The 13563-nt window shown below is 37.4% G+C and overlaps 1 protein-coding gene across 1 annotated transcript in view; it reads left to right on the plus strand.

Moving 5' to 3' along the window:
• SKAP2 (src kinase associated phosphoprotein 2) overlaps window positions 1-10717 on the plus strand; it is a 109506-nt gene extending 98789 nt beyond the window's left edge. Inside the window, exons 12-13 of the mRNA XM_039713878.1 lie at window positions 7802-7903; window positions 8310-10717. Of these exons, the coding sequence (XP_039569812.1) occupies window positions 7802-7894 (93 nt within the window). The 3' untranslated portion in view covers window positions 7895-7903; window positions 8310-10717. The remainder of the gene's footprint in view (window positions 1-7801; window positions 7904-8309) is intronic.
• Window positions 10718-13563: the final 2846 nt, after the last annotated feature.

The following is a 13563-nucleotide window of genomic DNA, read 5'->3' on the forward strand; positions in this document are numbered from 1 at the left end:
CTATCTATCTTAACCCTCCACTCGATTCAGTTTCAAGGTCTAATCGTTTATGAGCTCTTTGTCTGGTAAGTGAAAATATAACCAAAGGAAAAGTGAGCCTAACCATCCCAAAGTGGGTCAGGACTTTTCTTCTAAAATATTTCCTAATCCACTACATTAATACTTGGATTTTGTGGCAGTCGGCAGGAATCCTAGGCAATTTTTTTATTTTTTCACACCATCTAGTGGTTGAAAATGAGAGATGCAGGTACTGACAGGGGGCCGATGTGTATGCATCCAAAATGGTGTCATAAATTCAGCTTCAGCTGAACCTAGCTGTGGCTTTATTGCCTTTCTATCATATGTCAGCCAGGAACATTACTCTTGAAAATCACATTTTGCTGATAAGGAAGTAAGTACGGGTATAGCCATGTTATAGTAGGAAGGGTGAAGCATTAACAAAATATCGAGCATATTTGTGCAACATGTAATAGTTCTTTGTTTTACAGTGAAATATAAATGGTATAGCCTGCTCTGATGAACGTGATAAGATAGATATTCATCTCTCCCAGCAACAGTTATGCCAAAGCAATATATTTTTACCAGCTTTTCTCATACCTGTATAGAAATTAGGGGGAAAGCACTATTTGTTTCCATGAAATGAGATCATTAGTATAGCAGAGTAATTATGAACCAGTTCAGCAAATTTGGGCATTTATAGAATTTAAATAAAGCAATAGGAGCAATATGTTACATGTAAGTTTCTAGGTAAATGTCTTTTAGACAAATGAGCATAGTTTCAGTTTGGCAGTGTTTACTTCCTAAAATAGCTAACTATTATGCAAAGACAAATCCCCAGAATTTGCTTTTAAATGAGCACCAAAACTCAGTGTTATTGCAACAAGCATGAGCTCATACTCTGACAAGAGAGATACCTATGCCCGACTAGTGCAGTAACTGTGGAAAAGCATGTTTTTCTTGTTTTAGAGGTGTATTCAAAAACTATTTAAGCTATTTTCTAAATATTTATGTCAGTTGTGACTTTTGTGTGGCAGCAGTCCTGTGGGCTTTTACAAAACCCCTCAGAGCCGCACAACTTCTTTCTAGGTTTTTCTATCAAGTTTCCCTCAAAAGCTGAGTTTTCAATCTGAGCAGAATTAACAGAGCTATCACAATACTACTTGTTAACTTTATTTAAAGACATAGTTAACATTTCAGATTAATTGATCAATGTATTGTTACAGATATACCCATACTATTACTAGTATTTTAATTTATTCTTGAATATTCAAGTGGCTTTTATCACTCATGCTATGAATGATGTGAACTTTCAGAAAGCTATATACCCTTATTCCAGTTTGTAATTAAAAAATATATCTGTACTGATAAAGAGAATTGTTAATAACATTTCTTAGTTAATATTGACTGTTAGAAATGCAATACTTTGTAGTCCTGTTTTCTAAAAGGATGATTGCTCTTAACTCTTGCTCATTTATGGGCTTGCCTTTGCTTTCAAGCCCATGTGATAAATGGGAAAACAGACCATAGTATAGCAATCATTTTTATAAATCTTCTATAGCTCTACTCAAGAAATCAATTTCCAGAAACAATGATAACTATGGATGGAGGTAGTTCTGTTTTTTCCCCCTTAAGTTTTGTGTGCACAATTTAAGCAAGTGCAACACTTGCATTACTTGTTCATTTACTTTAGGTGTGTGTTTTGTGTTACGAAGTTCCATAGTCTCATCAGCAAAATGCAAGTAATAGTGCAAATTTACCTTAATATGTTAGTGGACACCTGCTTAGTACAATTACTGACATTTCTTAACATTAAACTAATTTAATATACTTCTTATTTATATTTTTATTAAAATAAGAAATACTTCAAAATCAGAAATTATATCTTAAACTGTTATTATTTGTTTTTTTTTCTCCTTGTTATTATTTCATTGCACACCAGTGCTGCTCACTCTGGTATTTATGATTCATCTATGAAAACCTTTTGCTCCAGAATTTTTTATGAAAGTAGAGTATTAACGTGGTGTTTAGATTACCCTACATTCAGTGGTTGTAGGTTTCATGTGTGGCAGATTTTTGTTCTTTCAATACAATAACTGTTAAAATGCTCACATCTCAACCTGTATTTTTTGCCTAGTAAAAACCCAAAGAAACTCCACAGCTCAGGTTACTGCTTATGAAATAAAGGCGCAACTTAACCATGCAGTGGTTTCAGAATCACTGTGAACGTTTTGTTCACTATCTGTATAATCTTAATAAAATGTATTTATTCAGTATTTTTTCTAAAATATATGAAAGACATACTGAAATCCTGAGTGTTTTATTTTTTCAGGTTGACTTCTGGCTGGTCATACTGAGATCCATAATTTCTATTCCATGGCCATACTGCCTATGGCTCCTCTAGCAAACAGGGAGTACCACTAGGAGCAGATTTGCAGAGGAAACACTTAGTGCTTGAGCCCTGGTGTCCACACCACGCTTTTCCAAAGCTGTTGGAGGTCCGAAGTGGTCTAACCTGGTCTTGTGGAATGAGAACACATTAATGGCTGGAGCATGTTCAAGTGCATCTTCCATTTTAGCTTCATCTGAAATAAATGTAGTGTGTGTGCTCGGAGGCTCTGCAAAGGGAGCCAGTGGGGGGAAGATGGGAGCTTTGGGAGATTCACTTCAGTGGGATGCTTCTGATCAAAACTAAAATGCAATATTCAGCTGTACATTACCCGTTTCCTGGCTTGCTTAGTTTTGATCTTTACGGGTGGGGGTGGGAGAACAACAAGTATATGTCTAAAGACAATAGTGAAAGCCTTTAAACAGAAGTTTGGTTAGAACTAATGCCAAGTGATTCTAGCTCTGTTGCTTTGCATACTGATAAGATGTAAGCTTTTACCTATCAGATTAGAAGAAAAGTTGGCCACATGTCATCTACTGTAAAATAAAATGGCCTTCCTATTGTTCCAGGGTGTTTTCTGGGGGCAGTTTTGGTTCAGAACTCAGTCTGCTTACTGTGATTTATATTGGAAATCTTTAATTGCTGTATATTTTCTCTCATGTCATTGTGGGAAATAAAACCTAATAACGCAACCATACAATAAATTTAGTGCTTATATTTTTAAAGATGACCATTTTATTGCTGTCTTAAAACAACTCTACTACCTGTGAAGAAGTCTCATTCAGTTATTTAAGACATTTGTCATTCTCTGCTTTTAGAGAAAACGCTGTTCAGTGCCAAAACTGCTCCCTGGTTGACAGTGTATCATTCAACAATTACACCAAAGGAAGTTCTAAAACTTTTTAGCTAGTATGAATCTCCTGGATGAATCGAAGATGTTTTAAAATATTATCTTGCTAAAATTGCACCCTGGAATGTTCTTTGCAAAAAATTTATCCCTGCTTCTGACACATATTTAGCTTGATAGTAGATGTTACTTATTTTAACCCCAAAGAAGGCTAAAGATACATTTTGCATTTCAGTTTTAAAGCTAGCAGGTATTCAGCCCATGAGTTAGTATTACTCACAGTGCCACTAGAAGAAGGAAGGACAAAAATCTTGAATTCACATACTTTGGTTGTAGTTTTTTTTAAATACAACTCCATTTTTTTTCTTCAAGGCATTGAAACAAAATTTTAATTTTCAGCAACTCTTTTTTAAAACCAAACAAATAAAAAAACCTACCCCACAAACATGAAAAAACGTACCATATGTATTCAACAATGGAGACTAATTGCACAAGAACTTGATGTTCTCAACTTTTGCTGAAGTCAGTAGAAGTTTATATGGTGCAAAGCATCTGGAGAATCTCATACAGGCAGAGGAACTGTTCGAAAGATAGCAACTGCTTTGGAAATCCTCAAGTATAAAATTTTTCTCTTTTTGTATATCAAAATATCAAAATTCTCTTCTGCAGACAACTAAAATATTGGATTTAAATGAGATCTGTAGAAAACAGGGAGTGTATTGCTTACTCTTGCTTTTTCCCCAAGTACAAAAGGTTTTATGATCAGTGTCTCATGAAGTCATGGGTACCCAGACATCAGTGCAGTGAAATGGGTGGGATGGGGACAGGGAGAAGCATTTGCTCACAGTGTGCTCAGTTGAGAGCATTTAAGGAGCCTGTAAACCCTAATGGGACTTTCACCCCCCGCTATCTAACATGCTGTACAGAGTGTTTTGCCAGCATATTAAATGTTAAATCATAACCTGTTCCTTCCTGCCCTGTGAAATTACTTCACTTTGGTTAATAAATTTCTACTGGGGGAAAAAAACAGTCCACTCTATTGATAGTGGAAATGCAGAAGTAGCTTAGAAGGCATTTTGTCATTTTCATATTATTTGGCATAATATATTCCATTGCCCTGGTGCTTGTCTTCTGGGGTGGGGGGGTTGTGGTGGCCCCCTCCTCCCCCCAGCCCTGCTAACATTGCCTGGTATGGCAAATGTGCTCCCTGTCACATGGCAGAGCGTGGCCGCACACTTGTGCATTCTCCTCATTGCAGGGCAGCTGGATCTGGCCCTGCCCCCCTCTCCCTATCCCTCTATTTGCCTTGGAGCAATTCATTTTGCAGTTATTGAATTTCTTTGGAGAGTTATTTTCATACAGCGAGCATCACAGCACCTCTGGATCTTGATAGCGTTTCTACATAAGGAGAAAGAAGCTTTGTGTTAGTAATTACCTAACATTGTCAGGAGCTGACTGCAGGCCTCTTTCTAGTGATAACAGAATAACCACATAATGTAGCTTTATAGCACATGATTAATAGAAAATAATTACACATCCTACAAAGGGATGCAATATTTCTTATAAATTGACTACAATGGTTTCCTGTAGATTAAAGGACTCTTCATTATTTTATCAGTCCTTCTGAAGTATAGTTGCTTGCCTATGTTAGCAGTGATATTAAGAGCTGAATGCAGTGAGGGATACCAGATGGTAAACCCAGTGGTACCTGAGATCTGAAGCTGATGCTTGCAAAAGCACAGTGTTTCCCAACTTTTTTATTCATATAAAAGCCCTAACTGTATTCATATCCTTCTTTATATTAATCCTTATTTTCTGCAAATATGAGCTGCAGAGTTTTATTCTACACATCTTAAGCAGCAGTGATAGACATATGGACCTCACAAAAGCAGTGTCTTAATGAAATTGTATTGCTGCCAAGGAGTTTATAATTTATAGCATTAATAGAAACAATACATCAATTTGGATTTTATGTGTGACTTCAAGAAAGGACTAGGGGGACTGCTTATCTGCCTCACTAGTTAAGCACTCTTTCATGTTACTGAGGATAGGAAGGAGGGGTTAAAAGTTTTAAAGAAAAATGTCTGTACTTTAATCAGTTTAAAAGGGAGTGCTATCTAATTTTTTTCTAAAATCAGATATTAAGGTTTTATGTTCTTGGTAGCCAGGTATCTGCATTATATTTTTGTTCAGACTTCTACAGAGTGCAGATAGTTTAATTGGGATTCATGTTGCTCTTGAGACCCATACAAAGAATAGTAATGTAAAGTAAAGGCTTCTGTGTTGCAATATTGTCTGTATGGTATAACGGTTGCAGTGAATCCTTAAATTAGTTTACTAGTCTGTTACATCAACATTCATTTCATCTTCTCAGTTAGCTTCATGCCAGAGCAGTAAGTGGTGTGTTAGTAAGTAGCAAAACCCAGAAAGTTTTCAAAACAGCAGCATGCTTTTAATTTTAATTTGAGCTATCTGAATTGTTTCTTTAAAAACAATTGTTTCTAAGTCCATGTAGTGTTGCTAAGTGGAACATTTTCAATGGATAATGTAATCCACAAGCTTTTTCTGTGCCATTTGTCATATGCAGTTTAATGACTGCTTAACTGAGCCACTTCCCTCATTTCATGTATTGTTTGTTTTTTTGGCTGATGTCTAGCAAAACTTGCTTAATCACTCTTGTCAGTCACTGTGCGAATTCTGTGTAGCAGCTTAAAATCTTTTGTTGCTTTCCCTTGGAGAGATTTATTGCTGAGATTCCAGTAGTATACGTGAGTGCTGCTCCTTTCAGCAATTTCCCACTTCAGTCTTGAAATCTAGTTTGTATATTTAAACAGTGTATTGTGAGATAAAGTATAGATTTTTAAACAGCCTGATCTGGAAGATTGTAAACCTCAGTGTCAGGGTATTGTTTCGCCTTTAAGGATTTGGGGTGTAATGTGAAGCCTCATGGGAAAGGTTATTAACTTCTGTGGAGAGCAGTGTGTACTAAAGATCAGGTTCAGATACCTCTAGACTTTCAAGACCAAACCCATCCCCAGGAGTCTGCTTTGCAGTGGAAGGGGGAAGAAGGTGGAATTATTTTTGCAGCTTTCTTGTTTGCATGTTCACATAATAAATGTAGGTTTTCCTGCTGTTTTTTAAGTGGATTTCCTTTAAATCACACTTACTGCAATATTTCATGCATAGTAGGATAGAATCTTTTACATTACCAATTCATTGTTAAGCGAAGGAAGAAAATGTTTAATTGAAGACTAATGTTCAGCCTTCCACAATTAGAAAATACAGAAGTGTGTGTGGCTTGCATGCAAGCATTAAAAAAAAAAAGGAAAAGAAAAAAAGCCGACATGAAAGCAGGCCGTCATAGTTAAGCACAGAGAGAGCTGAGTACACTAAGCACCTCATAGGACCCCAGAGAACTCTTGACCAGGCAAAATATGCCAGCAGCAAATCGTTATAGCTTGGGCTCTAATGAAACGCCATTAACCCTTAAGCTCCACTTGGCTATTTATAACCAAAAAACTTTACCTACAGTTCAAAATAGTAGCTTCATCTCAGTAGGACCAGTAGTTCAAATTCTAGAGCCTTTTCCTCTTCTCATCAGAAGAGCAGTATAGCAGGAAGCAGATGCTGCTTATCAGAGATATCTGTGTATTTTGTATTTTGCATATTTGTTCCAAAGTAATTTCTATCTTACTAATCATTCAGTTTTGAGTGTGGTCTCTGTTTTAATAATTCTTCATTGGTAGCTCAATATATGTGTATGTGCAATTCCAGCTGTTACAATTTATTATTCATGGTTAGAATTGATCTTAAAATATCTCATAGGAAAAAAGTAAATTATATGGCACAATATACAATAATTACATATCAGTATTACATTACTTTATTTTTACAATAATTATATACCACAATACCACAATACTCTTACTTAGTACTGCTTTTTGAAGATATTATTTCTTTAAACGGTTATAATTCATTTTGTTTCATATTTATCTCACTAAGCCTAAACATATTTGAAACAGGAGTACATTAGTCATCTGTCAGGAATATGAGATCTGCTGTAGAATTTTCTGCAAGCCTAAAGCAATAGTAGACTTTGTCCATAGAAAGATATTATGTATTAGATATATAGTGTTCTCTTCACATTTGAGTGAAGTAGTTTTTAAAAGAAGCTGATGGTAAGTTTCTTAGAGTTTAGCTTGTGATACTAAAATAATCCCTGTTGATTGTTATATGTCAATGTTGTGGTATTAGATTTTAGTTACAAAGACAAGGTTTTTATGTTTTTGATGAACAGAGGATAAGGAGGTCGGCTATTTTTAGAAGGTGTTAGAAAAGTGTGGCCATAATTAAGAAATTTCTTGAGTATGCCTGGCCTTTTTAAAATTTACCTTCTGCCTTTGCCTAACTGCATGTGAATGCCTATAACAAAAAGATAAAATGTTTTAATTTTCAGTTGAAATGATTATAACTGTGTATAAGAGAAAGCATCCATAAGGAGTTGCATACAAAACTCTATTGCATTTATATCAGACTAAAGGTTAATACTGCGTATTGTTTTCAATTAGGAGTACAATAGATTTGGCTGGTGGGTAGGAGAAATGAAGGGAACCATTGGCTTGGTGCCTAAAGCCTACATAATGGAGATGTATGATATTTGAGAGGCCTGGGTAAGTACATTTTAATCCAATCTTCTGTAATGGCTTATATGTTCCCTTGTTCTCTGTTTCATAAGTATGTCTTTCCTGGAACCTTTGTAGGAGTCCTGTTAACATAAAGATTATGGCAAAATATATTGAAGGTTCAATTAAAGTATTTTTTTTTCTGGGGTTCTATATGAAATATTAAACCACAGCATGCAAATGATTATATATTTAATAACTGTGTTCCTTTTTCCAGATTTTTTAATAAGTAAAAGTGATGTTGTTTCTATTTAGTTTTGTTACTTTAGTAATATGTATATATCTGTCTGTGCAGAAAACTGTGGAAGGGGATGGATATTTGGACAGGATTTGATATGCATGTTTGAGGTTTTTTGGCTAATGATGAACTTTCAACTTCCCTCTCCCTAATCAGGAGAAATCTGCACTTGAAATGAAGAGTGGTGTGCAGCTGCAGTTTACAGACACAGCCTCTGGAAGACGATTCTGCTGTACATGTTTTGCGGTCTCAGTGAATGTAGTCAGATCGCTGCCTCGTGTATATTAAATATTATAAACTGTAATTGATCATAACTTTACGGAAATTGTCTTCTCAGGCACTTTTTATAGAATTTTATTGCCACGAAATTAATAGATGATAATTAACATATGGGGCACAAGCAGCCATATAGTGCCTGTTGCTCTTTTTTAACATGTTAGCGGCACTCTGTATAGCTGTACTTGTGTTCTCTCAGGGAATTTTGCTATCTTTTCCTGTTCTGCAGATTCAGAAAAATTACGCAAGGCTTTGAGGGTAAACTCTTACTCAATTCATGCATGCATCAACCTTTTTGTGCTCGCTGTATATCTGGTGCAGTTGTATCAGGAAGTTGAGGGAAATTTATGTATAATATTTCAAGTCTTCGGGGTATTCTTTTTCCAGATGCTTTAAAGTTATGCTTTAGCCAATGACTTATTTTTGTCATATATTTAGTTTTGTATTGTTAATTACTATTTTGTTGACACACAATGAAGATTTGATTCTTTTGCTGATGTTATAAATGGGCCTGTGTGGTAATACTGCCCTGGTACCATTCTGACTTGGACATGATAATTCTATGGAAATTTGTGAAAATGTATTAAACCCTACAATTTTTGCTAAGTCAACACAAGCTAAATTGCAGGTAAAAATATTTTTGTCCATGGTAGCATGAAATATTTTATCTGTACCTTACTTTTGCAGACTCAAATCTGGATACTTTGCTGATATATGGAATTCTGATGTAGGTTATGCAACAGAGATCTTCATCTTCACCCTGTGAGGATTAGCAACAGCTACCTGCATTCTTGTGTCAAAGCCAGAACTTTGTGGATAATCAAAAACATTGATTGAAACATAAAAAAGTACACTAAAATACTACCACTTGTGGAGAAGTAGTTGGGCAAGTCAGAGTTAATACTTTACATACTCTTCTTTGGGAGATGTACCTTACTATTAGCATGCAAGATCAACTTTTTTGGGTCGTCCCAGACAGTTGATTTGTGAGACCCTTAATCTGCCAAGGAGGCAGGTCAGGCCAGCCTGTGAGTTGCTGAGCCTGTGCAGGTCCCCGTGTAGTTGCTTGTGCTGTTTATGCTTCAGGCGGACCCTGCAGACGCTGGGTTAAAAGGAAACGTCAGGCTGAAGTCGGAATTTGGATCCTTTCAGTAAACTAAGATGTTGTGCTCTGTGTTAGCTAATGTATGGTACTTGCTGGTACACTGAATTCTAATAGGCGTCAAACGGGACCGAGTTTTGTTGTAATTTTTTAAAGAGATAGTCATTGGAATTGATTCTGTGTGTTATCAGCCAAGCATTAAAATGATAGATTATAGTCTTCAGATCTTTTACTACTTTAATTTGTCAAGCGTACTGGTGGATTGTGTACAGAATGTGAAGCGTTAACAGCGGGGCTGGAAACGCTCCCTCTCCCTTGTTAACATGGCAGCGCCATAAATCTGCCCACCGAGACGGCTTTTTATTAATTACAGAATTCCGAATCCCACCAGCAGCACCACCGAGTAGTTTTTAGGGGATAAGGCCTCGCCCAGCTCCCTGCGGGGCGGTGCGGTGGCAGGTCGCTGTCTGCGGGCGCGGTGCGGCGCGGTGCGGGGCGGTGCGGGGCGGGCGCTGCGCTGCGCTGCGCGGCCGCGGCGCTGGGTGGCAGCAGATTTTCGTGGCACGGCGGAGGCGGCTCCCGGTGCCCTCCCTGTCCCCTTCCCCCTCCGCGCCGCCCCGCGCCGCTTCTGCCGCTTTTCCAGGAGAGGGAGTCCTTAGCCAAGCGATGAGGGGCAGAGCTGCCCTGCCTCGCCTGCCTGGTGACAACCAGGGACATCAAGTGGCTTTTGTCTGTAATTCTCTTTTAGGGCTTCCCCCTTCTTAGTACTTATTGCTAGGGGTGAGGAAATAAACTGCCTTAAATTCTAAACGTGAAAGGTGTCCTGAAACTCACTGGTAATGTCTCAGAATAAACCAGCAATGGACCACGGATGAATGGTTTACTTTAAATCTGTATGAATACCATAACCTTTTTTGGATAAGAAAATCTCAGTTAGTACAACTTAAACAAAACCAGGCAGAAGATGCTAATTACTTAATTTTCTTTGTTCACTTAGACTGTGCTTGCCTTTCTGTAAACGGTGAGAGAGCAGATTTTTAAAATGTGATTGTAACTCTCACATTGTACAGCGTTTTACTTGATTATTTGCTGTGTTCTGGATTTGTATGGTACTGCCATTAGATCTTATAATAATGTTCTACTCTGCAAATTTTTAAGGTTCAAATAAAGTTTAATTGTTTGCAAACTGTTATGATGCTAATAATTCAACAGCCTGCTGTGTTACTAATGAAATTACTTTGTTATGATTAATTTGGAAAATAGTGTGTTGATTGTAGTAATTAAGCACAACAAGGTGAAGTAAATGATTCTAATGCCATCTGGCCTCCAGACTGAATGAAGAAATGAAATGGGGCTGTCATTTGAATTTATTCAGAGAAGTAAGGGTAATACAAATGCTTTTTATAGCAGAGGCACCCGGATATAATCATGCCACTCTGTAGTATCTTTTCATGTGCTCCTGTATACGGATAACTGGTTCACATATTTTTGCAGCATCTCGTCAGGATATACCTCTTTAGTGCATACTGCCACTAATTACACGTACTGATGGCAGTGCATGCGCTGGTTCTTCTATCAGAAAGATGTATGGATAAGATTTAGAGAAGTGATATGGCTCAGCTTACCTTTTGCTCCCCTACTAAGGATAAAAACTTCCTGTGACTGGAATTAAGCTGAAAGTGAATGCTAATTAAGAACCCATTCTAAATTCAAAGCTAAATGCATAAACTTTTTTCCTTTTTTTGGCTCTGCAGTCTGAGCATGATACAGTATTAGAAGGAACATAAAGAATAACCCTTTAGAACCTGATCCAAAGACTGTTGAAACTGAGAAGCTATTGAATTCACTTGCTTTTGCATCAGGATCTCAAACAATAACTCAAAAACAGGCAATACAGTTTCAAAGTGCTTTTTTTTGCTGAATGCTCTTTGTCCTCTTTCTGAAGGAGATGCAATTATTTCCATAAGCTAAACCACACAAAAGAACAGCACTTATTTCTTTAAGCCAAATGATAGAAATCCATTTTTCTATCTCAGGTAAAGCAAAATGAAGTTGTGGGTGTAAATTGGAATCCTGGCTTGATGAAGTTCAGTGGGATCTATAGGGAAGCTGTAAAATACTAATATGTGGTGAAAGTACCCAGGTAGATGACAGTGGTGTGGGACTGTCAGTACACAGTAACTGTGGGGATAAGCATATGCATGGAAACCTCATAAACAACTTTACATAGCATGAAGTACTGATAAACTCTATAAGACCTTCACTTACTAGGGTTTCTCTGAAGCTGATATTTCTCAGACAGGAGTCTGCTTAATTCCATTTTTATACAGGAAATCTGACACTAAGCTCAACAAGGAGTGCTCTGCCAAACCTGCATCTCTGTCTTAGAGTTCATTTCCTGCCCAACATCCATTGTCTTACTGTGAGGGAGCAGTACCATTCAGCTTCACATTATGAACTTAAAATTGTGGATTCAAGCTGGTGTAAGCACAGGATTTGGTACTTGTGGGATGCAATTGTGACTTGACTCATCTTTCCATCCTACAGGAAGAAGTAAAGGGGGCTTAAATGGTGGCAGGACGTGCAAGCTAAAGGGATGCAGCTTTCATTATCCAGTGCTAAGGAATATATATGTTTATTTTCTCTTTAATTGTAAAGCAGATCAGGCAGTGATAACCCATGAATTGTTATATCATAGTCTTTTACAGATTTGTGTAGGAGTGATTTCGTAATGACAATTCTCTTTCGGTTGTCTGGAATTGTCATTAGTCCAAACTAACACACAGAGAAATTCAAAGAAATTCAGTTGCTGGGTTCAAAGCAAAGTAGAGGAAAAAACCTCTGCACCTGGAAGCTATGTTAACATAAGTAAAATTTTAAACTGAAACTGTCAGCTTCTTCCCAGCTTTTTGGGAGGACAAGTCTTTTAATTAACAGGAAAAGCTTAAAAATACAAGGTGTCATCTTGTAGCCATGTGTCAGAGAATAAAGTACAATAGTACAGGCAGTCTGAGAGGAGAGCTGCTGGTAGATGAAGAGGCAGATAGTTTCAAATGCCACTAAAAACCAATCTATCTCTATTAATTTTCTGCTCTAGCAAACTGATATGTTGGAGCTTTTATCCTAAAGTATCCTCACTGTCTCACAAGCCATAGAGCAAACTTCCTTTCACCCTCTATTGTAAAGCAAGTGCTACTCCATAAAGAGATTTGTTGGCTAATGAGCATTTTACAGCAACACTTTAAAGTTTATGCTGTGAGATTAAAAAAAAAAAAATCCACATTCACTTACAGTGGGAGGATTTATGTTGGCAGAAGAGAATTACCAGTTTGGCCACTTCCAATCTGCTGTAATTGCTCCCATACTTGTAAATAGTGCTGTGGGATTTTTAATGGCCACGGCAATAAGGAATTTAGTTTTATACCTCATGCTACAAGACGAGTATGTAGCACCCCAGAACTGACCCCCGTGCAGAACTGCCTGGGGTAAAGGAAAAAAGTATTGCACAGGATCATTATCAATCTTTGAAAAGCCAGCAGCATGGATGTGTGCCTTGGCAGCCTCCCACCCAAGAGCTGACATGGCCCAATGCTGCTTTTTAATAGTCAGATCTAATAGGGTCAGCATGAGCAGAGCAGAGCACAGACAGTCTGACAGGCACGGGCTACTCAGTTTGTTCATTGGTGGTCTTCAGCCTCTCAGACTTATTTCAGTGTGGAAGAGAAAAGATGAAATCTGTAAACAGTCACATGGCATCAGGAAAGCATCTTCCTTTTCTGTTGCTCTCTTCTGAGAGGACTGCCATTCTTTCCTTATATTTAAATTAAAAGCAGTCAGGCATGAATGCACATGTGTGTGTAGGAAGGAGTGGGTTTTATTATATCCTCACTTACAATCTTGTTTCGATGCTGGTTTCTCCTTTCTGGTGTTTACATTGACATGCTCATAATGGCCACACTACCTTTACCACAGAAAAAAGGCATTTCTACCTTTAAAAAAACCCCCAACTAATTACAGTTCTTGAAAGGCTCT

The sequence above is a fragment of the Passer montanus genome, unplaced genomic scaffold (assembly GCF_014805655.1).
Source record: "Passer montanus isolate IOZ18808 unplaced genomic scaffold, ASM1480565v1 scaffold10, whole genome shotgun sequence".
NCBI lineage: Eukaryota > Metazoa > Chordata > Aves > Passeriformes > Passeridae > Passer > Passer montanus.